The sequence below is a fragment of the Podarcis vaucheri genome, assembly GCF_965113315.1.
Source record: "Podarcis vaucheri genome assembly, chromosome: 7".
Lineage (NCBI taxonomy): Eukaryota > Metazoa > Chordata > Lepidosauria > Squamata > Lacertidae > Podarcis > Podarcis vaucheri.
In genome coordinates this window covers 89355043-89381106 of record NC_138765.1, presented here as the reverse complement: position 1 = coordinate 89381106, position 26064 = coordinate 89355043, and the positions used below count along the sequence as shown (strand labels likewise).

Below are 26064 nucleotides of genomic sequence, written 5' to 3'. Positions count from 1 at the left end.
TGGTGAAATGCAAACAGGGGACACAGAAAGGGCTGAACTCCTCAATGCCTTCTTTGCCTCAGTCTTCTCCGATAAAGAAAACAATGCCCGACCTGAAGAATTTGGAGCAAATGATTCAGCAAAGGAAACACAGCCCAGAATAACTAAGGAGATAGTACAAGAATACTTGGCCAGTTTAGATGTATTCAAGTCTCCAGGGCCAGATGAACTGCATCCAAGAGTATTAAAAGAACTGGCAGATGTGATCTCAGAACCACTGGCAGTCATCTTTGAGAATTCCTGGAGAACAGGCGAAGTCCCGGCAGACTGGAGGAGGGCAAATGTTGTCCCTATTTTCAAAAAGGGGAAAAGAGAGGACGCAAATAATTACCGCCCAGTCAGTCTGACATCAATAGCAGGGAAGATTCTGGAGCAGATCATTAAGCAAACAGTCTGTGAGCACCTAGAAAGGAATGCTGTGGTCACCAATAGTCAGCATGGATTTCTGAAAAATAAGTCATGTCAGACTAACCTGATCTCGTTTTTTGACAGAAAAAAGCCTGGTAGATGAAGGGAACGCAGTGGATGTAGCCTACCTTGATTTCAGCAAGGCATTTGACAAGGTGCCCCATGATATTCTTGTAAAGAAACTGGTAAAATGCGGTCTTGACTCTGCTACCACTCAGTGGATTTGTAACTGGCTGACTGACCGAACCCAAAGGGTGCTCATCAATGGTTCCTCTTCATCCTGGAGAAGAGTGACTAGTGGGGTGCCACAGGGTTCTGTCTTGGGCCCGGTCTTATTCAACATCTTTATCAACGACTTGGATGATGGACTCAAGGGCATCCTGATCAAATTTGCAGATGACACCAAACTGGGAGGGGTGGCTAACACCCCAGAGGACAGGATCACACTTCAAAACGACCTTGACAAATTAGAGAACTGGGCCAAAACAAACAAGATGAATTTTAACAGGGAGAAATGTAAAGTATTGCACTTGGGCAAAAAAAATGAGAGGCAAAAATACAAGATGGGGGACACCTGGCTTGAGAGCAGTACATGTGAAAAGGATCTAGGAGTCTTGGTTGACCACAAACTTGAAATGAACCAACAGTGTGACGCGGCAGCTAAAAAAGCCAATGCAATTCTGGGCTGCATCAATAGGAGTATAGCATCTAGATCAAGGGAAGTAATGGTGCCACTGTATTCTGCTCTGGTCAGACCACACCTGGAGTACTGTGTCCAGTTCTGGGCACCACAATTCAAGAAGGACACTGACAAACTGGAACGTGTCCAGAGGAGGTCAACCAAAATGGTCAAAGGCCTGGAAACAATGCCTTATGAGGAACGGCTAAGGGAGCTGGGCATGTTTAGCCTGGAGAAGAGGAGGTTAAGGGGTGATATGATAGCCATGTTCAAATATATAAAAGGAAGAAAAGCCCTTCTGCATCTCCAGACCACTTCCTGTGTCCCAGATGCAACAACACATGTTTCTCCCCCAGATCTCACTCCCAAAGACACACTCTTCCATTGTCTCCTAAGACAGATGGATGCCAACCAACCAACCATTCCCTCCCCTCACAATGCACAATGGGGCTTCCCCTCCCCACCCCCTCCTGGTGCCCCTTCAAGTTGGCTTGAGGGCAGGGGGAGGGTCCACCCCACCAGATGAAGGGAGAGGAGGTCCTTCCATCTGGAAAATGGGAACGCTTGCAAAGATTTCCATGAAGATGAGTGCCATATAGATAATAATATTATTACGTGAATTCCCCCGCTTACACAAAGATTAATACAGTGGTACCTCGGGTTAAGAACTTAATTTATTCTGGAGGTCCATTTTTAACCTGAAACTGTTCTTAACCTGAGTTACCACTTTAGAAAATGGGGCCTCCACTACCACCACCATGCAATTTCTGTTCTAATCCTGAAGCAAAGTTCTTAACCCGAGGTACTATGTCTGGGTTAGTGCAGTCTGTAACCTGAAGCATCTGTAACCCGAGGTACCACTGTACCCATCAATTAAATACACAACAAAATTGTTACAGAAAAGAACAGAGCAACGTGTAGAATAATATCATCTTTCTTCTCCCTTTTCCCCTTAGGGTCCAGTGTGTTTTGAAGACGTAGCTGTTCCTTTCACAGAGGAGGACTGGGCTCTGCTGGATCCTGACCAGAGAGCTCTGCAGAAGGAAGTCAAGGAGGAGAATCCTGGGATCGTGGCCTCTCTGGTAAGGCTCCCTGCTGGATCATAAGATCAGTTTTGAAATTCCATACAGATCTCTGAAGGACAAACCTCCTCTATTTTGGGGGAGCCCCATAGCGCCGCCTACAGCACCTGAGATGTTAACACACCCACAACTCTCCATAGGAGATGCATCTCCTGTTCTGTCTGGGAATATTCTTCCACCAGTCCTGCCTTTTCAAACCAGGATGAGGCTGCTCTGAGCTGCCCAGCCCTTCTTCAATGTACCGTATTTTTCGCCCTATAGGACGCACTTTTCCCCCTCCAAAAATGAAAGGGAAATCTGGGTGCGTCCTATGGGGCGAATGCAGGCTTTTGCTGAAGCTTGGAGAGCGAGAGGGGTCGGTGTGCACCGACCCCTCTCGCTCTCCAGGCTTCAGGAACACATCCGCAGCCTAGGCAGCTCTGCGGGAGGTCCGGCAGGGATGTCTAGGCTGCGGATAGCAGCCTGCCGCCCGGTGGGCGGGGCGCCCTGAAGCAGAGCGCCCCCCTCGCCAGGCAGACACCCGCAGCGTGGGGAGCCTTGCCGGAGGGGAGGGGAGATGGGAACATGGAGGGATGGAGGGTGAAGAGGGAAAGTTCTCTGGCCAGAAATGAGATAAAGCAGGGATTTTGCTGTGGGTGGGGCCCCCAACATATTGGGAGGCTTCCCCTCCAGCCAGAAAATCCCTGCAGGGCCTCTGAGGCTCCCTTTGCTTCTTCCTCTCTCCCAGGACCCTCTAGCTTGTTTTGGCTCCTCAACTCCTCAGGAAGGATGAAAGACACGGATCCTGCAAACCTAGCAAGGATGGAAGGGGGAAGATGGACAGTTGACCTTGTCAGGTTGTCTCCTGCATCACTCATCTCAACCTCTGAGCATTCCCTCCCAGGGACCTCCAAGAGATCTGGTGAGTCCCAGGGGAGTGGAGATGGGGACCTGGATGGATGGAGCCAGAGAGGAATTGGGGCTTGCTCAGTTAGGGGGTGGGGGAGGCAGGCAGGCAGATGGAGATGGAGAAGGGGAGCACCTTTTCGGGCTCCCCCACCTGCCTGCCTGCACCTTTGTCATCTGCAGGCAATTTGAGCTAGGAATAGGTCACAGCTCCCCGGCCACCGTGATGTATTGGCAGCTCTAAATGTCTAAAACCAGTTCTGTGATCTGAATGCCCTGCCAATGTCTGACAACTCACTGATCCATTGCGCAGCACTGGACTCCTTAAAGGAACCTGACCCTGCTGTGCAGTGATCAGTATATGGTATAAGGCATATGGTATAAGGAAACTTCATGAGGAATTAAGGGGAAAGACAGTGTTGACATGGAGTAGTTACAAAATGTATGTTCTCTCCCCAAGTGCCACAGACCCTCCTCCAAAGAGAGCTTCTCTGAAGAAAGCACAAGCAAAAATTACTCAATTTTACGTGAATAAGGAAAATGAGGAGGTGGCTAAGAAACAGCAGGAGCCAGATCCTATTACTGACCTTATAGGATCTCTCAGCAGCTCTAAGGATGAGCAGAAAGAGGTTTGGGGCCCAGGCAGCTCAACTGCTAAGTCATCTCTGGCACTGAGACCAGGAGCTCAAGCGACTCAAGGCCAAATTCAGGCTAAACAAGTAGAGGAACTAATCTGAAAGCAAAATTCAAGATTAAAGCAAGTATAAAAGACTGCTACTCCCAAACTTCTGGGACCAAAGAGGGACTATCAGTCATTGGGTGGCTTGTAGTACTAACAGAGGACATGGAACACTTAAAATCCTTTTTGGCTGACTGTAATAAAGTTCTTACCATCCTGATAGGTACTTGTAGAACCTTCTGAATAAAATCTAGCAGAGTCTGTGGAACCAGATAATACAACAATTTCTCTTTCCATACCATTAAAAATAGATCAATAAGGGAGGTTTGATTCGTCCACATGGCAAAAGGAGGTCTAAAAGTACAAAGAAGAGCAAAAATGTTAAAAATGTTAAAAATAGTGCAATATTAAAAAGTTGACTTGAAAATACTTTTTAACTTACTTAAGAGCAGCTCGTGCTCTGGGTCCAGACAGAACACTAAGAAGCTTGTACTATGCTAGAATCTGCACACCAGATCCCTATATCAATATGAAACGATATGCAAGGTTATCAAATGGTCTGATGTCCTGTCAAAAGCCAAAACCAAACCAACTAGGGAGAGGGTTTTCATAAAAAGGAATTGGAAATGGGTGCTGTCTCAAAATAAGCTACTTCTCTCAAGCTACCCTAAGCCTTTGGGAATCTTGTCACAAGAGGAGCGTAAAGTTTGTGAATATGGTGTCTAAGCACAGAGAATATCTATGGAGGAGTGGTGTATCAGTCTCAAGATTATTCCGAAATGTGGCATCACCAGCTCCTCTGCTTCCACATACAGCAACACCTCCAAAAAGTCCTCAATCCAAGGCAGACTATTATCCTTTAGTTGACATATACTCTGCAGGTGACAATCCTGACTAGTCAGCTGACCTGGACCCCAAGGAACCCCATAAATCAGACAGCCCAGGGTCCTTGCACTTGAGAAATCTGGGGAAGGACCTACTTGATAGAACTGAAAAGAATGGATTACATGCCTTCTGTGCTCTGCCATATGAAGCCCAGAATGAAATACTATCAGATTGGACCTCTGACGTTCCTGCCTAATGAGTTTGAAGAAGGAACACAAGGGCTCATGCAAGTAGAACTTGACCCTTTGTGCTCCAGATCCAGCCCACCAGATATTCCAGCATGAGTTGAATTGATGGGCTGAAAAGCCACCTCCCCCCACCAGCAGGTTAATGAACCCTCTTTCCTACCAATTGGAGATGAAAAGATTTGGTCCCCATGCAAGAGGCAAATATGGCCACATCTGCCTGGCTTGCAATGAGAGAGCTCAAAGATTGTGAACTGGGCTCTGCATACAAAGAACCCAGCATGCAGGCACCTACAGCACATGTACCGTGGTACCTCGGGTTCCATACGCTTCAGGTTACAGACCCCGTGAACCCAGAAATAGTGCTTCAGGTTAAGAACTTTGCTTCAGGGTGAGAACAGAAATTGTGCTCCAGCGGCACAGTGGCAGCAGGAGGCCCCATTAGCTAAAGTGGTGCTTCAGGTTAAGAACAGTTTCAGGTTAAGTATGGATCTCTGGAACAAATTAAGTACTTAACCTGAGGTACCACTGTAATAGCTACTCTGCTATTTTCTGCCCATGCTCTGGGTTTGCAGTTTTCAGGCTTAGGGACAGGGTGGTGACTGTTTTTTGCACCATGTTCTGTCCATAAGCCCCAATGAGTTCAATGGGATCAACTCTCAGGTCACTACTAGACAGACCCTGCCATCCTTACGAAGTGGGGTGATTAGCAAAGGGGCTGTCCTATTTGTGCTTCTCCAGGGGCAGGAGAATATCTAGGGGAGGAGAATCCTTGCAGGGCCTCTGAGGCTCCCTTTGCTTCTTCCTCTCTCCCAGGACCCTCCAGCTTGTTTTGGCTCATTGACTCCTCAGAAAGGGTGAAAGAGACAGATCCTGCAAAGCTAGCAAGGATGGAAGGGGGAAGATGGACGGTTGACCTGGTCCGGCTGTCTCCTGCATCCCTCCCCACAACCTCTGAGCGTTCCCTGCCAGGGACCTCCGAGAGATCTGGTGAGTCCCAGGGGAGGGGAGATGGGGACCTGGAGGGATGGAGCCGGAGAGGAATTGGGGCCTGCTCAGCTAGGGGGTGGGGGCAGGCAGGCAGGCAGATGGAGATGGAGAAGGGGAGCACCTTTTCGGGCTCCCCCACCTGCCTGCCTGCGCCTTTGTCATCTGCAGGCAATTTGAGCTAGGAATACATCACAGCTCCCCGGCCAACACGATGTATTGGCAGCTCAAAAGGTCTAAAACCAGTTCTGTGATCTGAATGCCCTAGCAATCTCTGACAACTCACTGATCCATCGCACAGCACTGGACTCCTTAAAGGAACCTGATCCTGCTGTGCAGTGTGAACTCAGATGGGGCCTCCGTGTGTTGCCTTTTACTCTTCTTTTTGTATAACTTTTATTAACAGGGAAGATAGGAATAATAGATGATACAAATATGTGGGCTGAGTCTGTATATCTCAAACATAGCAGAATAAATTTGCAGGAGTATCTATAACATATAGTTCATCATTAGTGGTCAGTGTATGAGTCCTGGGTGCATGAATTGCTTTCAACTGAAACAAAAAAAAGGGGAAACAGGAGAGCACAGAGAACATTCAACATCGCAGAGCCCAATGCCTAGACTGGAGCTCTTGTGGCCGTTGTGCTTAGATTAAGTGAGTAATAGTCATTTTTCCTCTTCTGTTACCAATGAAACAATACCGAGTTGGTCTTATCCTGAAAATGGGGGGGGGGGGGTTCAAAGTGAAGAAAGAGATTTACGTATAAATGTAAATATTTTCCTGTTTTAATTTTTTTTAAATTATTATTATTATTATTGGTTTTCACATATTACTTTACAATACAGATGTACCAAAGCCAACACCATTTCCTCCCCATCCCCCCCATACATTTACATTTCTATTGCCTCAATCCATCATATTATCCTTTTCTCCCTCCTCCCACTTCCCTCCTCCCCACTGGATTTCCTCCACATTATGCAATTTACAATAATCTTTGCATTCTACAACCTTCTCAAATCATCTTCATATTCTTATTATCTTTCCTTACTAATTTTTCTTCCATCCAGTATGTCGCCGGAGGCCCCCCCCTTCATTCACACCCACACGTAATACACAAGCACCACACTCACACACACACGCATCCCCCTTGACCCAAGAGATGTCCCTTTAGAGGGCCATCTCTTTTTCTAAAAAGCCTTCCGTAAATAAGGAAGCGCTAGCCTGACAGCCTTTCGCTATAACACTCCGCATCGCCCTATCTGTATTACGAGTAGACCGGCCGCCTGAACTCTGGGTCAATCGGCGGCTGCCTCAGCCAATCAGCGTTATCGAACAGCGCCCCTTGCGGCGGCCACGCAGGTACTGCAGGCTACAGGCGCTCTTTTCCCTTGCCTTTGACAGCTTTCAATACAAAGTTTCCGAGTTCAATCGACCGTGACTGATTTAATCAAAATGCTGCAAGTTGCTTCCGGAAAGCGAAAGTGCTTCGAACTTCAAGAACAGTATTCTTTATAAATTCACCAAAAATCAGCCATACCTTGGATTCTCACCGGACCACTTTTATTTTACTACATATTACAAGGACTATCAAAGGGGGGTGGCCTGATACTGGGCAGCCATAATCCCTTGACCGAGCAGTCACGTACTCTGCGGCCCTTCCCAGTTGACGTGACAACCTTGATAGCCATCGTGATGGGCTCAGACAGAAGGCTATCAGGGATACAATGAACTGCATGTTTTAGTGTATTCTGCGCGGACTCTCACAAAGGACTGTGACCGGATTCCCCTCAGGGGGCAGGAAACTTCGCCCTTTCCCTTTGTTCTTAAATATGACTCATGTGGGGAGGGGAGAGGAGGCTCCGGCCAGGTGTCAGGACACTCGGATTACCTGTGCAGCCCCTCCTCGACTCCTCCTATTTTTAATATAATCATGATGTAAATATGATGTAATTCTGAGGGTGTAGTTTAGGGGATTAGTAACTGTCAGGGCTGCCTAAGGTCTCAGCTCACAAAAGACCAACGCCAAGCTCTTCTTATATACAAGGATGTTTATTGCAGTTCATTATTGGTTCCACAACCGAGGCGTGCAGCCCCACGTCTCTTTCCCCTAGACATTTGAAGTCCCCTCTGAATCGGTCCCTCCCCTACACCAGTTTAATAAGCTAACGCTGCTCCACCTTTTTCTCTCTTTCCTTTTCCGCAGGGTCTTTCTGCCCGCTGGGGTTCCCCCCCTCCTGCTTTCTCCTGAAGCGGAGTCTCCAGACTGCTCCTGCCCCCTTCTGCGGGCTTTGGGTCCTGGCCCCTCCTCCTCCGGGCTCCCTGTTCTCCCGCGCGCCTCCTCATTTGAACTTGGCGCGCGCGCCCAACTTCTAACCTTCCTTTTGACAGTTATGCTACTCTGCTCACTGCCTTCCTCCCCTTCTGGGAGAACAGCTTGCTCTGATCCCTCCCCTTTCTCTGTCGTCGGAGCTGCTCCCTCTGACACACTGGAACCTCCCCCTCCCTCGCTGCGCTCTGGTGGGGAGGCTGGCCCTGATTCCCAGCTGCCGCTTTGGGGTCCCCTGCTGGCCCCCCGCTCCTGACACTTTCCCCCCCGGGGCTCCCCTTGCCCTTACCACAGGCGCCCCCTTCTGGGAATCCTCTGATTCGCTGGAGAGACTCATGGAATCCCCTGCGTCATTGCTATCCTCTTCCTCGCTCTCCTGGGATTCCTCTCCATCGCTCTCCATTTCCTGCCTTCCCTGTGCCTCTGTCCCTGTACCCCTGACAGTAACTAATAAAAGTTAGGGTCTCCCTTTGTTCGGGGCTTCCATCTTGCTTCACCTCGTGGGCGGTGGGAGTCCTGTCACGACAGTCTTTCCTCTGAATAAAGACCGAGCCTACTGGCTGCTGTTTTGCTCTGAATTGCTCTGGTTGGTGTCTTCATTTGTCCAAGAGAGCCCTCGGATTTTCCGGTAACAAGTACTTCGCATTTTAATCTAGGCATATTAGTGTATCTTTCCTTGAGCAATATTTTGCCATATATTCATCAAAACATTTCCACTTGGTTGTCAAGCCTCTGCTTAAAGACCTCCAAAGTAGGAGACTCCACCACACTCCTTGGCAGCAAATTCCACTGTCGAACAGCTCTTACTGTCAGGAAGTACTTCCTAATGTTTAGGTGGAATCTTCTTTCTTGTAGTTTGGATCCATTTCTTCTTATAGCAGTTAATTTTGCCCGAATTAAATATTCATCTAGTTTACAAATCCATTCCTCCTTTGTGGGTATAGTTTGTGACTTCCACCGAGCAGCAATCACTATTCTAGCAGCTGTACTTGTGGAATGTAATGGCGTCCGCCACACTTTCCTGTGCCAACTCTCCGTGCCAACTGTGAGCCTTAAGCTGTCTTCCTGGCTCCAAGCTGAGTTTCACAGCAGCGGTCGTGCCTTGGGTGGGTGATAAATCCAAGGCTGTACGCAGGCTTCTTGCTCATCTAAGAAGTCTTTAATCATTGTACAGAAAAACATCATAAATCAACCTGGAGATCGAGCGGACATCTCCTCGGCTCGACAGCTAAAAACGAAAGTAATTCACACACAAAGAAAGATTCCCGTATGTGAACAAAACCACACCTCAGAATGTGAGACGTCACACAGAACTGTTTAACCCTGTAAGTTCTGATTCTCCTCACAGTACTTGCATATAGGAACCCCCCCCCCCCATGGTATCTCTTCATCTCTCAATCCAAGGAGATATGTCTCTGGTTTCTTTGTTATTGATATTTTCAACATCTTCTTTAGTTCTTCGTGCACTACTATCCCAAATTTCCTAATTTCCTCACACCTCCACCACATCTGTATTGTTGTTCCTATTTTTCCACCACATCTCCAACAGAGGTTGGATTTCAATTTGTATATCTTTGCCAGCTTAACTGGCGTTAAATGCTACCTATAGAACATCTTTACAAAATGTTCTTTAATTGTATATGAGGCAGTAAATCGTATAGCCTCTTGCCAGAGTTTCTCCCATTGCTCTAGATAGATAGTATGTCTGAGATCCTGAGACCATTTAATCATCGTTTCTTTCATTTCCTCCTCCATCAATTCCCAGTGCAATAAAAGACTATAGGTTTTGGGTAACAATTTCTTGTTATTCTGTATCACTGTGACTTTAAATTTCAAATCTTCTTTCGCAAATCCTTTCTTTTGATCTTTGTTGAATATACTTCTAAGTTGTATATATTGCCATCTGTCAATTTAAATTTTGACCAACCAGATTGAGATAACTTCTGATGGGGAGTGTTCAGGTGAAGATGTTGCTGTTTGTTTCACAGACAAGGGGTGGACGTTGCTGAATCCTGACCAGAGAGCTTTGCATAAAGAAGTCAAGGAGGAGAATCTTGGGATCATGGACTCTCTCAGTAAGGATCCCTTTTGGATCATAACATAAGTTGTGATTGGAGATGGAGTGGATTCCATGATTGAGCCAGAACAAAATCTATCCCAGATTAAAGCCAATAAATATCTCAGTTAATACCAGAAAACAAAAACAGTAAAACCTATAGTAAGGCCTCACATCTAATTCTCTTCTGTTCTTCCTCTATCACAAGCATTCATTAACATTGTTCAATAATCTGGAGTTCCCATTTCCTCCTGAGACTCTGATTAGCTTCTCTCTTTATTGCAGATGGTGATAAATTAGAAGGGAAGAACAAGGGGGAGCACAACAGAATCCACATAGCGGAGAAGTCATATAAATATTCAGAGTGTGGAGAGAACATCCGTCAGAGCTCCCAGTGTACCTCCCGTCAAAGAAAGAGCTTCATTCGAAGGAATAGCCTCACTTCACACGAAAGAACACAGAGTAGGGAGAAATCGTATCAGTGCTTGGAGTGTGGAAAGAACTTCAGTTACCGCCAGAATCTCACTTCCCATCAAAGAGTTCATACAGCGGAGAAACCCTATCAGTGCTTGGAGTGTGAAGAGAGCTTCAATCGGAAGGATAGTCTCACTTCCCATCAAAGAATCCATACAGGGGCGAAACCCTATCAGTGCTTGGAATGTGGGAAGAGCTTCAGTTACAGCGACAATCTCACTTCCCATCAAAGAATTCATACAGGGGAGAAACCCTATCAGTGCTTGGAATGTGGGAAGAGCTTCAGTCAAAGCGCCAATCTCACTTCCCATCAAAGAATTCATACAGGGGAGAAACCCTATCAGTGCTTGGAATGTGGGAAGAGCTTCAGTCAAAGCGCCAATCTCACTTCCCATCAAAGAATTCATACAGGGGAGAAACCCTATCAGTGCTTGGAATGTGGGAAGAGCTTCAGTCAAAGCGCCAATCTCACTTCCCATCAAAGAATTCATACAAGGGAGAAACCCTATCAGTGCTTGGAGTGTGAAAAGAGCTTCAATCGGAAGGATAGTCTCACTTCCCATCAAAGAATTCATACAGGGGAGAAAGCCTATCAGTGCTTCGAATGTGGGAAGAGCTTTCGTCTGAGTGGTGACCTCGCTTCCCATCAAAGAGTTCATACAGGGGAGAAACCCTATCAGTGCTTGGAATGTGGGAAAAGCTTCAGTTACAGCGCCAATCTCACTTCCCATCAAAGAATTCATACAGGGGAGAAACCCTATCAGTGCTTGGAATGTGGAAAGAGCTTCAGTCGGAAGGATGGTCTCACTTTGCATCACAGAATTCATACAGGGGAGAAACCCTATCAGTGCTTCGAATGTGGGAAGAGCTTTCGTCTGAGTGGTGACCTCGCTTCCCATCACAGAATTCATACGGGGGAGAAATCCTATCAGTGCTTCGAATGTGGGAAGAGCTTCAGTCATAGCACCAATCTCACTTCGCATCAAAGAATCCATACAAGAGAGAAAACGGTTTAGTGTTTGAAATGTGGGAAAAGATTCATTCATGGCCCACCAAATAATTCATACGGGGTTGAAAGCATATCAGCACATGGAATGTGTATAAAATTTCACTTGTTAAAAAGTCAATTTAAGATCTCACACCAGGGTGAAGTATAGAATCATAGATTCCGAATCTAGTCCAACCCCCTCCAGAAATCTCATTTCAAGCACCCATGACCATCCAACTTCTTCTTAAAACCCCCAATGAAGATCCACCCCCTTCAGAGATAGTTCCTTTTCACTGTCAGCTCTTACTATCAGAGAGAAAATATAAAAAAAGACTTTGGAGAAGACTTCCAGTGTGATGGCCTATGGCGTTTGGCTGCTTTCCCAGGACACCGGACCCTAGTCGTGCAATTAAACAAGGTGAATCTGGGGGTAATTATCCCTGTTGAACCCCCCAGGGATGGGGCGCACGTGCCTTCACCCGCACGCCGTCCGATATCTGCCACTCGCTACAGTGGAGGCAGGGGCGCTGGGTGTTTAGCATTGCACGAATTGGAAAATCTCCAATGCCAACGCCATGAGCGGGAGCATTCCTGTTTTTCAACAAAGATTTGAATTTGGACTTTGAAAGGACTTTTGTCGCTCTGCTACAGAAGATGTGAGGTGAGCGTCTCATCTTTTTTTATACTTAGTGCTGTTGGGCCAACGCCCTCCCTCACTTGTCCGAATGGTGAGGAACTTCGCCCGTAGTAGAAGAGTACAGCAGAAGCAGACTCTGGCTGGAAAGCAGCATCGAGAAGATCAGAAGTCCACAGAGCGACGAGCTGACTCACGCAGCCGTATCCTTCAGCAAAAGCCAGATGCAAGGACCAGAGGGGAGGAGGAGATATAGAAATCGCTCCCGTTCTCACACGACGATACATTAGGTAATTAGGCAATTAAAGGCACAGTGTCACACTGTGCAATGAAAGAATGAAACACTGCAGTACTGACACCTACTTCATGATTTGGCAAGCCTCATGGAGAAAGAGTCAATTAATGAAATGGAATGCAAGTGAAACTTCATTTAAAAAAAACTTGAGAATTTGATGTTTAATGGTGCGGTCCTTTGTGGAGGGCTTTAATTATTATTGGCAAGGTATCAGCTTGTTTGAAGATATGGAGAGACTTTGTTGAAATACAGTCTTATCAGAGAATGAGGCTGTAATTTCAACTGCGTCACACGCCATCTTCTCTCCCTTTTTTGTTATTGTTTGAGTCTAGATAGAGAGTAATTTGGCGTCCCGCCAAAGCTCTGGCAAGACTCCAGCTTCTCCTTCCGTCCAACTCTCTCAATAACAATCTGGCATCCTGCCAAAGCCTTAGCCGATCATCAAAGCTCATAATAATTTATTATTTATACCCCGCCCATCTGGCTGAGTTTCCCCAGCCACTTTGGGCGGCTCCCAATCAAGTGTTAAAAACAATACAGCGTTACATATTAAAAACTTCCCTGAACAGGGCTGCCTTAAGATGTCTTCTGAATGTCAGGTAATTGTTTATCTCTTTGACATCTGATGGGAGGGCGTTCCACAGGGCGGGCGCCACTACCGAGAAGGCCCTCTGCCTGGTTCCCTGTAGCCTCACTTCTCGCAATGAGGGAACCGCCAGAAGGCCCTCGGCGCTGGATCTCAGTGTCTGGGCTGAACGATGGGAGTGGAGACGCTCCTTCAGGTATACAGGACCGAGGCCGTTTAGGGCTTTAAATGTCAGCACCAACACTTTGAATTGTGCTCGGAAACGTACTGGGAGCCAATGCAGATCTCTCAGAACCGGCGTTATGTGGTCCCGGTGGCCACTCCCAGTCACCAGTCTAGCTGCCGCATTCTGGATTAATTGCAGTTTCCGGGTCACCTTCAAAGGTAAACCCATGTAGAGCGCGTTGCAGTAGTCCAAGCATGAGATAACTAGAGCATGCACCACTCTGGTGAGACAGTTCGCGGGCAGGTAGGGTCTTAGCCTGCGTACCAGGTGGAGCTGGTAGACAGCTGCCCTGGACACAGAGTTAACCTGCGCCTCCATGGACAGCTGTGAGTCCAAAATGACTCCCAGGCTGTGCACCTGGTCCTTCAGGGGCACAGTTACCCCATTCAAGACCAGGGAATCCCCCACACCCACACGCTCCCTGTCCCCCAAAAACAGTACTTCTGTCTTGTCAGGATTCAACCTCAATCTGTTAGCCGCCATCCATCCTCCAACCGCCTCCAGGCACTCACACAGGACCTTCACCGCCTTCACTGGTTCTGATTTAAAGGAGAGGTAGAGCTGGGTGTCATCTGCATACTGATGAGCACCCAGTCCAAACCTCCTGATGATCTCTCCCAGCGGCTTCATATAGATATGAAAAAGCATGGGGGAGAGGATGGAACCCTGAGGCACCCCACAAGTGAGAGCCCAGGGGTCTGAACACTCATCCCCCACCACCATTTTCTGAACACGGCCCAGGAGGAAGGAGCGGAAGCACTGTATGACAGTGCCCCCAGCTCCCAGCCCCTCAAGACAGTCCATAAGGATGTTATGGTCGATGGTATCAAACGCCGCTGAGAGATCCAGCAGAACTAGGAAACAGCTCTCACCTTTGTCCCTAGCCTGCCCGAGATCATCAACCAGTGCGACCAAGGCAGTTTCAGTCCCATGGTGAGGCCTGAATCCCGATTGGAAGGGATCCAAATGGTCCGCTTCCTCCAGGCGTGCTTGGAGTTGTTCAGCAACCACCCGCTCATTCACCTTGCCCAAGAATGGTAAATTTGAGACTGGGCAATAGTTGGCCATCGTGGCCAAATTGGCCGGGTCTAAAGATGTTTCTTTAAGAAGCGGTTTAATGACCGCCTCTTTCAGCGGGTCTGGGAAGGCTCCCTCACAGAGGGAAGCATTCACCACCCCACAAAGCCCATCGCCCAGCCCTTCCCGGCTCCTTTTATTAGCCAGGATGGGCAAGGATCAAGGAGACAGGTGGCCGGTTTCACTTGTCGAAGCAGCCTGTCCACATCCTCGGAGGTAACAGATTGGAATTGATCCCATGTAACAGGACCAGACAGAACTCTAGCACTCTCCCGCCCCGGCCCTGCTCCCACGGTGGAGTCTACCTCCTTCTGAATCTGAGCGATTTTATCTGCAAAAAACTTTGCAATAGCATTGCAGGAGATCTTGGGGTCCCTACCAGGCCCCGGTGGTGCAGGTGGTTCCAATAGATTGCGAACCACCTGAAAAAGTCTGCTGCTGCTGTTTTCTGCAGATACAATGGAGGCGGCGAAGAATGTCTTCTTCGCCGTTGCCATTGCCACTTGGTAGGCTCGACGTTGAGCTCTAACCTGTGTCCGGTCTGATTCAGAATGAGTTTTCCGCCACCGGCGCTCTAGCTGTCTCAACGATTGTTTCATCACCCTCAGCTTCGGGGAAAACCACGGGGCTGTCCGGGCTCCATGCAATCGGAGAGGGCGCTTCGGAGCCAGACAGTCAATAGCCCTGGTTAACTCCGCATTCCAGCGTGCCACCAGGGAATCAGCTGAAAGGCCATCAACATGGGATAAAGCATCCCCTACCACTCTCTGGAAACCATTTGGATCCATTAAGTGGCGGGGGCGGACCATCCGAATCAGTCCCACCTCCCTGCAGAGGGGAAGGGTTGCGGAGAAGTCCAGTTGCACCAGGAAGTGATCTGACCATGGCACTTCTTTTGTTTCGCTTTTAATTAGTGTCAGATCACCAACATCCATGGTGGTGAACACCAAGTCTAAGGCATGCCCGTGGCTATGAGTTGGGCCAGACTTATTCAGGGACAGCCCCATGGAGGCCATGCTTTCCAGAAAGTCCCGAGCGGTCCCTTGTAAGGTCGTGTCGGCATGGATATTAAAATCCCCTAGGACAACCAAAAGGGACGCGGGTGGCGCTATGGGTAAAAGCCTCAGCGCCTAGGACTTGCCGATTGAAAGGTCGCGGTTCGAATCCCCGCAGCGGGGTGCGCTCCCGTCGCTCGGTCCCAGCGCCTGCCAACCTAGCAGTTTGAAAGCACCCCCGGGTGCAAGTAGATAAATAGGGACCGCTTACTAGCGGGAAGGTAAACGGCGTTTCCGTGTGCTGCGCTGGCTCGCCAGAACAGCTTTGTCACACTGGCCATGTGACCCGGAAGTGTCTGCGAACAGCGCTGGCTCCCGGCCTATAGAGTGAGATGAGCGCACAACCCTAGAGTCTGTCAAGACTGGCCCGTACGGGCAGGGGTACCTTTACCTTTACCTAGGACAACCAAACTAGGTGTCTCCAGGAGAACATCCGCCACAACCTGAAGCAGCTTGGGCAGGGAATCCTTGGTGCAGCGGGGAGGTCGGTACACCAAAATGAATCCTGTACTGCCCCTATTGCCCAACTTCCAGAACATGCACTCAGAGAACTGAGTCTTCCCAATAGGATGCCTGGTGCAGACTAATGACTTCCTAAAAATCACTGCAACCCCCCCTCCCCGCCCACATGACCTGGGTTGCTGTGCGTAAGAGAAACCTGGTGGGCAAGCAGTGGCAAGGACAGGCCCATCTGCTTCCTCCAACCAGGTCTCTGTCACACATGCCAGGTCAAATCCTCCATCCACAATCAGGTCGTGGATGGCAGTGGTTTTATTCATCATTGACCTGGCATTGCACAGCAACACTTTCAGGTCATGTGGGTTTCCCTTGCTGATTCCAGTATCCATCCGGTCAGGACCAGACCTGGAGGCAGGGATAGTCCTCAAACAACGACTAAACCTGCCTCCTCGGTAATGACATGGTCTGGTCTTAGCATAACTCCTCCTCCCGCCCGTGATCACTGAGATCGGGTGTCCCAATACACCCCCCCCCTTGTGGAACCTGCCCCAGCCATTCTATTGGCTGAGGCCCACTCCTAGGCAGCCTTGACCCTTCCCCTTAAAAAGCAAAATACAAACTATATAATAACTTAACAGAATATTTAATAATAATAAAACAAAGTAAGAATGAATAGCACTCAAATTAAACTAATCCCCACCCTGACTAAATGCTTATCCCACCGCAAGCAAAAATAAACTAATGAAATAATATACAGTGGTGCCTCGCAAGACTAAATTAATTCGTTCCGCAAGTTTTTTCTTCTTGCGAGTTTTTCGTCTTGCGATGCACGGTTTCCCATAGGAATGCATTGAAAATCAATTAATGCGTTCCTAGGGAAACCGCCTTCAGACCAGGTCTGGGGACAGTCTGTCCCCCGACCTCTTCTGAAGGCTGGGGGGGGGGACAAGGGCTTTTCTTCCCACCCCCAGCATTTTAAAAAAACCCCAGGACAGCGGAGGACTTCTCCGCTGTCCGGGGCGATGTAAAAGCCCCTGGGAAGGCAGGCAGGGGGGACAAAGACTTTTGCCCCCCGCCCGCCTTCAGAAGAGGTCCTGGACCTCTTCTGAAGGCGGGCAGGGGGCGAAAGTCTTTGCTCCCCCCCGCCTGCCTTCAAAAGCCGTCCGCGATAGCGGGAAGCGCTTCCCTGCTATCCCGGACTGCTTTTAAAATGCTGGCGGTGGGGAGCAAAGCCTTTCGGCCCCCGCCGGCCTTCCTGGACCTCTTCTGAAGGCCGGAGGGGGGGGAGGCTTTGCTCCCCACCACCAGCATTTAAAAGAGGTCCCCGGAGATTTCCCTATGGGCTTTCGTCTTGCGAAGCAAGCCCATAGGGAAATTCGTCTTGCGAAGCGCCTCCAAAACAGAAAACCCTTTAGTCTTGCGGGTTTTCCGTCTTGCGAGGCATTCGTCTTGCGAGGTACCACTGTATACTTAACTCCTTATAACATTTCTACTAAAGCCATATAATTTCATTCCAACATTTTTCTATCACTCATTAATTTTGCAACATTTCTCTAAATAAATTTTTTAAAACTTTTTTTCAATCTTCCTCCACTGTCTCTTCTCCCTGGTCTCGGATTCTGTCAGTCCTTTCTATCAATACCATATAGTCCATCAACCTGGTGACCTTCTGTCCGAGGCTCTTAACTCTCTTCCATGTCCCTTCTGCAGATCCTCTTCATATTTATACATGCACTTTACTTTATCTTCTGCTGATCTTATTCTTAATTTCCTTCCTTTGGCACTGAGGAGTAGATCTCGGGGAAACTCCAGCCTAACAATGTCTTTATTCCTTCTCGACAGGCCAGCCCATTCTCCATAGTCAGAACTCAAGTCCAAAAGATATTTCAGAGCGCCACTCTCCCCCTGACCCAAATCCAGATCCCAAAGGCCAGAGCATCCCTTCATAGGAGGATCTCCAAGCAGGGCTCCATCCCACCAAATCTGGCTTTCTCTAGATTCGATCATAAAGGGCAACAGCTTATGTTCATCAAATTGCCTCTGTGAGGCCGGGGCTCTCTTCACTTGAATTACTTGAGGTTCAACAACAACTTTCTTTCTTTTCTTTTTTTTTAAAAAATGATATTTATTAGATGTTTAAAAATTACAGAAAAAGGAAAAAAGGAAAACAATAAAAAATTTAACAGAACATACATTACAATACATAAAAAGAAAAACATAAAAAATACAATACAGCAAAAAGAAACAGAAACACTAAAACACACATCCAATATTCCATATCTTTACCTTTCATTTACTTGTTTCATCGACCTCCTCACACCTCCCTTTTTAGTATTCTAGTTCAATTAACTATTTCAGCAAATTCTTTCCATCTTTCCCAATTTTTGTTCTATAATTTATCTTGACGGTCTAACTTTAATTTTTTTCATTTTGGCCCATTATCAATCAGCTTTTACTTAATTCTTTATTGCATTTCTGCTAAAACCATATAGCTTCATTCCAGCATCCTTCTAACATTCATTAATTTTGCAATGTTTTTGTAAATATAGTTTGAATTTTTTCCAATCTTCTTCCACTGACTCTTCTCCCTGGTCTCGGATTCTGCCAGTCATTTCCGCCAGTTCCATGTAGTCCATCAGCTTCATCTGCCATTCTTCCCGGGTGGGTAAATCTTGTGTCTTCCAGTGCTTTGCGATGAGTATTCTTGCTGCTGTTGTAGCATACATAAAAAAAGTTCTATCCTTCTTTGGCACCAATTGGCCGACCATGCCCAGGATAGACTCTCCTCAACAACAACTTTCTCCTTCGTCTTCTCCACAGCTTGCCATGTCAAAACAGATTCCTGGGTCAATTCCTGAGTAATTTCTGTGTAGGTATTCCCTTTTTGTCCCAACTCAGTCATTTTTTGTCCCGAATTGTCAATTTTAACAATCATCACATCCATCTTCTCATGAAGCTGTTCCAATAAAGCACTTGTCTTGCGAAATGCAATCACTAAGGCTTCTTCTGTCAACATTCTTGTCCAAGGTCAGACTCTGATTCTCACGCTCTTTAATTTCTGCAGCTGGAAAATTCCCCAGCTCCACTCCTGCAACAGTTTCAAAAGCTCCCTCTAGGGGAAACAATTTCTATTTGTATCCATCCTTTTAAACGCAGATCCAGCGACAGAGTTAGTTTCGATTTTCAGTTACGTTTTTTTGCTCCTTTTTAAGTGCAAAAGGAAACAGTGGAAACAATATATTTCTCTTATTTAATTATCTGTCAATATACGTTTTATTCACAGTCAATGAACTTTCCCAAAACGTCAATCTTACTGGCAGCCCGTTCCCAGGTTCGAAACGGTGGTGATTTATCTTTCTTCACTCTCTCTCCTGCAGGCTTAAACGATCTAGAATTTCCCCCCTCTTCTCCTGCTTCCAAGGGGGGATTAGTAATTTTAACCGATGGAGATTTAATCCTTTACAAAAGACTTTCCAGGCTCTAGCTTGCAACGTCTTTGCTTCAATCTATTTACAAAAGAGGAAGGCGGACTTCCTGTTTGAAGCCTTCCTGTTTCGATGCCAAATTAAGAAGTTTAGAGATCCAATTTTCCGTTCTACTCACGGGTAGTTGTTTAGAGTCCAATTGTCCACAGGAAAAAGTCAGCACTCTCCGGCAACAGCAATGTGGCTTCACTCCGTGAAAGAAGCAGTCAATTCGAAGCACCGCGCCGCTCACCCCACGTCGCTCCGGATCCCCGAAACCGGGTTTCCCCGCGAGTAGGTGAGGCGCAAAAGGTGGCAGCCGAATCCCACATCCACAGGCTTCTCCCGCCTGTGGTTTTTGGTAGGTCTCCGCCTCGCCGTGGCGGTCCAGACCCTGATTTCCACAGAGCGGATTCCTCCCGATCAGAGGAAATCCGCCATTTCCGGAGGCGCTAACCTGGAAGTCCCAGACTTCATTTCTTCTTGCTCTAGTTATCTCTCGCTTGGACTACTGCAATGTGCTCTACGTCGGGCTACCTTTGAAGGTGACCCGGAAACTACAACTAATCCAGAATGCGGCAGCTAGACTGGTTACTGGGAGCAGCCGCCAAGACCATATAACACCAGTCCTGAAAGTCCTACATTGGCTTCCAGTACGTTTCTGAGCACAATTCAAAGAGTTGATGTTGACGTTTAAAGCCCTAAACAACCTTGGCCCAGTATACCTGAAAGAGTGTCTCTACCCCCATTGTTCAGCCCTGACACTGAGGTCCAGCGCCGAGGGCCTTCTGGCAGTTCCCTCACTGCAATAAGCAAAGCTACAGGGAACCAGGCAGAGGGCCTTCTTGGTAGTGGCGCCCGCCCTGTGGAACGCCCTCCCATCAGATGTCAAAGAGACAAACAACTAACTGACATTTAGAAGGATCTGAAGGCAGCCCGGTTTAGGGAGGTTTTTAATGTGTGACATTTTAATGTATTTTTAATCTTTGTTGGAAGCTGCCCAGAGTGGCTGGAGAGGCCCAGGCAGATGGGCAAGGTACAAATTTATTATTATTATTATTATTATTATTATTATTATTATTATTATTATTATTATTATTAGTGATTATATGTGTGTGTATCAGTGACTAACAAAACATACATTTAAAATTCCTATTGCAAATTGCTTCAGCATCTGCCGTCATCAGTTGCTCTGATAACAATGATGTCATTTCAAAGGTGGCATCTTTGAGGACAGAATGCTCAGGAGACCTTCAGACCTTCTCTGAAGCTAAGCAGCCCTGCTGCTCTCCCCTGTGTTGAAGCCAGGCAGTGTTAATGTGTCTGGCATGTACATCTAAAGGTTCTCCCTTTCTACTAACATTTTTGGATCTGTTGGCAGCTCCAGAGCAATTACTGCCGGGCTGCGGTTCTGAGAATTCAGATGTTTACCACCAGGCATATATTAGCCATATGCATGCTCCTAATAGTTAAATCTATTTTTTTTTATTTTTAAGAGAGCTATTGTATGTCAGAAGAAAGCATGTTAAACCTACACCGGAAACCCATGGCTGCAAAAACCCTGCACTCTCTCTGCACAACTGGGAGGACCGCTCCACATGACCGTTTCCATTCACTTCAATAGAGGGACCGCTCTCCTGCACATTTTTGGTGAGTATTAGTTGACTGCTATGTGAATGCTTTACAGTAATGGGGGTCCACAGGGGGGGGCAATGGTTAAATGCTTGAGCCAACTCTGTACTTGCCTCGTGAGGTTGTTATGAGGAGGATTAAGCAAAAGACCCAATTCCAGAGAATACAGGCATTGTTTTCCAAATGCAACAATGATATACAGCAACTACGAACCCATGCTAACGATTTTCCAATCATGCTTTAGCTAAACATTCCTGAGGGGCTGTTCTGTTGTTCTCATTTATTTGTTTTACCCCATAATTGCCTTCCATCTTTGTCTGTTTAAGACAACGAGGAATAAAAAGGCACTCATAAATGAATTCAAGGAAGAAATGATACCATGCGGATTGATGCCAACCTTCCCCTGAGATAATAACATGGTGAACACAAGAATACAGCTGAAGGATCATGTATGTTATTATGAGAAGCATCATTCAAAGCAACTGGGAAATTAGTAAGAATCACCACATTTCAGTATACTAACATGGTGGTGCAGTTCTATGAGTTATGCATAATAGTAATTTTGTGAAGAACATTGCAGAATTACAAAGCCTTTTAGGAGTAACAGGTAACTTAAATGTGTCTAAGTAAAGGAGAATGATATTGGCTTCACTTTAAGGAGAAAGTGAAGCTCTTTATGGATATGATTAGTTGTTCTTGTGGTGCTGGAGGAGACTCTTGAGAGTCCCACAGACTGCAAGAAGATCAAACCTATCCATTCTTAGGGAAATCAGCCCTGAGTGCTCACTGGAAGGACAGATCCTGAAGCTGAGGCTCCAATACTTTGGCCACCTCATGAGAAGAGAAAACTCCCTGGAAAAGACCCTGATGTTGGGAAAGATGGAGGGCACAAGGAGAAAGGGACGACAGAGGATGAGATGGTTGGATGGTGTTCTTGAAGCTACCAGCATGAGTTTGACCAAACTGCGGGAGGCAGTGGAAGACAGGAGTGCCTGGCGTGCTCTGGTCCATGGGGTCACGAAGAGTCGGACATGACTAAACAACAAAACAACAAAACAACAACAAAGTTGTTCTTGAAAAAGGCACAGATTGAAGCATTTGTGTCTCAGGGTACTGCATCAGTTATTACTGTTTAAGAGAAATGTTCAGCTGCACTTTAGTCCATCTTCACATGAAGAAGAAGAAGAATCATTCAAGTTATTTGGACGAATTGTATACATTTCAGAGATCTGAAAGTGTCTGTGTGAGAGCCTCAGCTAATTTGTAGGCTTGCCTGTATTAGGTCCTAATTTCCAGCATCTGTAGCTAAAGAATCTTGGGTAGCAAGGTTGAAAAATGCATTTACTTGTGTCTCTGCTGCCAGTCAGACTTGACAGTACTGAGGTGGATGGACCAATGTTGTGACTTGGTTTCAAGTAGATTCAGATGTTCATGAACCTTTGTGTAGGCTATATCACTGCAGGTGGGAGCTCATGGCACAGAATCCTCTACCCTTCAAAAAAAAAAACAACCCTACGTCCTGCTCAGCTGGCCACAGGGACACTGCAAGGAGTTGATAAAGTGAGTTTTATCATTCCCCTGCAGAACTCACTTCACCATTGACCCCATTCAATAAATGCCATGTTTGCCTTTTCATGCTTCCTTGAGGGCTCAAAGATAGAAATCCTCTGCTTTGTTACTCATCTCAGCTGACTCCATGCTGGGAAATAGTGGCCAGTGAGTTTTTCATGATGGTAGTCTGGGTGAAGCGCCTGCATATTGCTCATGGTGCATGGATGAAATAAATGGGAGACCCCAAACAACTCAGGGACACCTCAGCACCTCTGCAGTTTCTGCTGATATACTGTGTCAAGGAAAGGGAGAAGCTTGTTAGGTTAGTGAATGAGCAAAGACTGGACCTAGGACCATCTGCCTACTTTGTACTTTACCACTAGGGAATAGACCTACAGTGGGCCTCTTTAGTTTGGATATGGCTATATTGCTATTCTCTTTGGAGATTGAAACACAGGATGAGGTAGAAGGTCGTGTTCCACAGGCCAAGAACCCAAGATGCAACAGACAATTTACCATTAGTCTAGCTCCCATCTGCTGCTGTGGCTGTGGGGTTAGGGAGTGACTTTGCATAGTGAGAATTTTGGGCTTTTGACCTGCTGCTCACATTTCTATTTGGCATCCTTGGCAAAAACACCCACTGACTTCCATCGCAGCTATAAGGCAGCTTGTGGTGCTGGCCTATGAGCTTTTTCTTGTGATATATGTCATCTTTATTCATCAATAAGATTCATCAATAAACATCTTGTTCCTCCACACAGGGGGCACTAAACAGTGCAGAGTTTAGTAGGAGCTTTGGATCCATAGCAGAATCTGAACCACGATTCTGGAAACTCCATAAGATCTCCACACTTTCTTCTTACCTAATGGACGTGAAGCTTGATGTATGCTGTTCTTGTAATGGTAGTCCTTTGTACTCTGTCTAGAGTGTTAGCTATTTGCATGCTGTCTGTGTTTCTGCTGCTAGGGGACATGAGTTCCTACCTGCAGAAGTCCTTGAGGTCTATGGTTTGTCCATTGCTGTTTGCCCTCCTACCCATTCCACGGTGGTAGCCTGCACTGGAAAAGAAGCACCTTCTTGCTGCATGCTTGTGCTGTATATTTTATATACATGGAGGTTCAGGACACAATGACAACGCTCTGCATTGATTGGTGTCTCCCATACATGTCCAATATGGAAGGCATTACCAGCTGGTGTTGGTGTGTCTGTCAGGGTTGCTGTTAGCCCCTTGTTTCTGTAACTGTTGTGGTGCTTCTGACTTCGATCATGATTCCATTATGTCAGGATTCCATTCAGAGCCACGGTTCCTGACGTAGACTGTTGTTTATCTGTTGTTTAAAAATAAATTGTAACTTAGAAATAACAACAGTAGTCACTTACAAACAACCCAGTTCTCACAAAATATCCAAGGGTTTGGGAAAGCATATAATTAAGATTGTCTCCAAAACTTCAGCTAAACTATTTCAAGTAATTAATCACTTGTACTCATTTTTTGTTATGTATTCAAAGTTTGATATACCTTTAAACAAGTTTTTTAAACATAGACTGTTAGCTTCCCTACTGTTGCAATTTCCCACATCTTCGGGAGCTATTCATCTTTGGCCAGTGAGCTATTTGCTGAGTGTTTTGGAAAAACAAGTCTAGCAATCAGATTACATATTACTTCCTGATTACTTTTTGATGCACATATAAACTAATATGTCGAGACTGCTTTCTACGCTTTTGAGATATCAAAGCTGTGAAGGTTGAACATTACTGAATAATCCAAGTGCCCAATTCAGAATGCCAAAGATTTTTCAAAATATAGCAACTGTAATTCCAATTTCTTTGGAGCTGTAACAACACTGAGGCTATGTTTTGTAGCATCTTTTGATCAAATCCCACTGGGACTTACTTTTGTGTAGACACATACAGGATTGTGCTGTGATTCTCTTTTCAACAGTGCTATCAATAAGCCTGTGCAAAACAGTAAAATGATAAACATGGATCAGGGCCTATCTCCACGATTGTTGTTCCTCACTGAAACCATTGAAAATCATTCCCACTCATTGATGTCCCTTCTACCTATTCATACAGATCTTAGTTGGGCTTTAGATGTTCACATCCATGATTTGTAGTACGCTGCTGGGATCACATTCTGGGTCTACCTCTCCTGTCTTGGAAAGGACTTTACCATCACCCCCTGGACCTTTCTTGCTATCATGGAAGCAGGACCCCACAACACACCACCTCTCTCTGTCTCACTCCAAAAGCTTGTCTGAGAGCCTTTCACTTGTCTTGTTATTCCCTGCAGCTGGTTTCCTTACTTCACACCACTTCTGATACACAGACCTGTCACTTTCCACAAAACAGCTGGGGCTTTGGCGGTGAGGACTGCTGTTTCAAGTCTTTCATTACATGTAAAATCTGGCCAGTAGGAAATTGGCAGCACAAAGCTCTTTGGCAATGGTAATTTGACAGGGTTTCTATAATTCCTGGGACCTCCCTGCTCAAGCTAGAGACCAGCTGGATCTTGCTCGTCCTGGTGGGTCCTCTAATCATTTCATAAGTTCATGGGTGAACCAGTCTCTAGTTTTGGGGTGGCAATATATCTCTTTCCTCTTTCCACTATTAAAAAGGAACTGCACTTAAGCTTAGTGGTCCAGTTCATATATGGGAGAGGCAAATCTTCCTTGCCATTACTCAGGACTGCATATGGCAAATAGGCCTACACATCGCATTTCCTATTCTAACCAGGTAAAGGTAAAGGGACCCCTGACCGTTAAGTCCAGTTGTGGATGACTCTGGGGTTGCGATGCTCATCTCGCTTTACTGGCCGAGGGAGCCGGTGTTTGTCCGCAGACAGCTTCCGGGTCATGGGGCCAGCACAACATAACCCGCTTCTGGCGAACCAGAGCAGTGCACGGAAACGACGTTTACCTTCCCGCCAGAGTGGTACCTATTTATCTACTTGCACTTTGATGTGCTTTCGAACTGTTAGGTTGGCAGGAGCTGGGACCCAACAACGGGAGCTAGCCCCATCGCAGGGATTTGAACCACTGACCTTCTGATCGGCAAGCTCAAGGCTCAGTGGTTTAGACCACAGCACCACCCACCAGAGGGTGGCCAATTTCCCCGGCTATGTTACAGTGTCAAGTATATTTCACAACACTAATAGCAATAAGTATGCTTCTACTATGTTTCCCCCCAGTATCCATGTAGTGTTGAAGGCTGATTATTTAGCGACCATTATCACCGTGCATCTTTTCTATGGCAAACAACATTAATCAAAGGAGAGACAAAAGAGGACAACTCCCGCAGAGAGACACAGTTGGGCGTCAAAGCTCACAGTGCTAAAGATGTGTGGTGTGCATAGCTTAGAGAGAGCATCTCATATCTTTAATTATTGATTAAGAAAACTCGATTAACGA

At 46.6% G+C, this 26064-nt stretch overlaps 1 protein-coding gene across 6 annotated transcripts; it reads left to right on the top strand.

Annotated features, from left to right (window-relative positions):
* Window positions 1-1611: 1611 nt before the first annotated feature.
* Window positions 1612-12761, top strand: LOC309536220 (uncharacterized protein). 6 transcript variants are annotated; one of them, XM_082230223.1, is made up of 4 exons: window positions 1612-2208; window positions 9331-9481; window positions 10145-10231; window positions 10498-12761. In XM_082230223.1, the coding sequence occupies exons 3-4, from the start codon at window positions 10219-10221 to the stop codon at window positions 11700-11702; spliced, it is 1218 nt and encodes a 405-aa protein (XP_082086349.1). In that variant the 5' UTR covers window positions 1612-2208; window positions 9331-9481; window positions 10145-10218; the 3' UTR covers window positions 11703-12761. The 6 variants fall into 6 exon arrangements, with proteins under 6 accessions (XP_082086349.1, XP_082086345.1, XP_082086348.1 ...); XM_082230222.1 differs by lacking the exon at window positions 1612-2208 and adding an exon at window positions 5712-5832; XM_082230218.1 differs by lacking the exons at window positions 1612-2208; window positions 9331-9481 and adding an exon at window positions 5719-5832.
* The last annotated feature ends 13303 nt before the right edge of the window (window positions 12762-26064 follow it).